Raw genomic sequence first — 1,681 nt, forward strand, 5'->3', positions numbered from 1 at the left:
GTTATCCTTATTTGTGACATAAAATGTCATGTTGGAGTCAGAATCCAAGGCTGTCGGTATGTTAAGGCTGTTTTTAATGGGTTCCGTTTGTTTTTCCTAAAAACATGTCGGACAGCAAGGTTTTCAGATTGTTAAGGGTCGGATTATCGAGTCACGACTGTACTCACAATGTTAGGTTGAAGCAACGTTATTATGTCAGCCATGAAAGTAACGTTTGAAAGTTTTGTCTTGCAGTCGAACATTGAATGAAGTGGTGGAAACAGGTTTGCTTTTTAGAAAGTGAAACAAACAATAACAATAAAACCCTCTTGGTGGAGGTCCAGATGTGGCCCACAGACCGTTGTTTGCGTCCCGCTCTGGATGTGTTGCTGTGTGCGTCTGTCAGGTTTCATTGTAAAGCAGGCGTCCTGTGTTTCCTCTGTTTGTGCCGCTCTGGGCAGTAAAACAGTAAATGAGTCTTATGTAACGTCTAAAACAATCAGCTCCAGTTTCTAACTCGTCTCTGGTTTCTCTGCTTTTTGCTCAGCGCCGAAGTCACTCTTGTAGAAATCCTCATGCATGTATAATTATGTAATTGCGTCCCTGTGAACCCGCTCACCTGTGCAGCATGCATTAATTACTGCAGCACAACATGCGATTACGGCCCCGCCCTGTCCCATTTAGCTGCAGTGCCGCCGGGCTGAGCTGCTGTAATAAGAAACACAGAAACCCTTAAAACCGACACGACTCGCGAGCGGCTCAGGTCCTCCGTCTGAATCCAGCTTGAGCACTGGATCGTTGCATTGTGGCGGTTTATTGTTAAAAAACATGCAGACAAACATGAAATCAGGCCGTACGACTCCACAGAAAACCCTGTAAGAATCATTTTATTAAATAATCTGCTGACCTTTTGGTGTATAACGTGTCTATCAAGTTATCTTCTTGTTTTTTCACATTTCGAAACCCAAAGATGTTGAATTAATGATCATCAACAGGGAAAAAAATCAAATAATCACATTTAAGAAGCTGAGAAAAAGAGCATTTGGGGCGTTTTTGCTAAAATACATGACTTAAGTGCTTCTGTTCAGATTCAGCTCTGCTCCTTTCTGTGCATTTAATGTAGTGGTGAGAATAAGTCCCTTAAATTAGTTTTAGGACGCTTAAGTTAACTCAGTTAAGTTTGCAAAGTTGACACATTTTCAAAAATGTACTTGCTCCTATGTTTAGTTTAAAGTCCTGAAGCCAGTTTCAGTAAGTTCCCTCAGCTTAAATTTAGTTTTGATGCAACAGATGTCACCTCCAGAAGTTTTCCAATGATGCAGCCATTGTTGGGTTTATATCTGAGGGGGACGATTGGGAGCACAGAACCGTCATCACTGACTTTGTCAACTGGTGTGAGCTAAAACATCTCCAGCTCCAGTAAGACGAAGGAGATGGTCATTGACACCTCAGACTGCACCGATGAACGTCCAGGGTCTAGACATGGAGATGATGAAGACCGATAGATACCTGGGCGTTCACCTCAATCATAACCTGGACCAGTCCAACAGCACAGATGTCCTGTACAAGAAGGGCCAAAGTCAACCTTCTGAGGAGTCTGAGGTCCTTTGGAGTGTGCAGGACTCTGCTCAGGACATTTTATGACACTGTGCTGGTGTCTGCTGTTTTCTATGCAGCGGTCTGCTGGGGAGCAGGAAGCACA

The 1,681-nt window shown here is 43.4% G+C and overlaps 1 protein-coding gene across 1 annotated transcript in view; it reads left to right on the forward strand.

Annotated features, from left to right (window-relative positions):
• Window positions 1–1,440: 1,440 nt before the first annotated feature.
• The window catches only part of stx1b (syntaxin 1B), a 78,108-nt gene continuing 77,867 nt past the window's right edge, over window positions 1,441–1,681 (forward strand). Inside the window, exon 1 of the mRNA XM_008287593.1 lies at window positions 1,441–1,558. Within this exon, the coding sequence (XP_008285815.1) occupies window positions 1,441–1,558 (118 nt within the window). The remainder of the gene's footprint in view (window positions 1,559–1,681) is intronic.

Source organism: Stegastes partitus, unplaced genomic scaffold, assembly GCF_000690725.1.
Source record: "Stegastes partitus isolate 25-593 unplaced genomic scaffold, Stegastes_partitus-1.0.2 Scaffold508, whole genome shotgun sequence".
Lineage (NCBI taxonomy): Eukaryota > Metazoa > Chordata > Actinopteri > Pomacentridae > Stegastes > Stegastes partitus.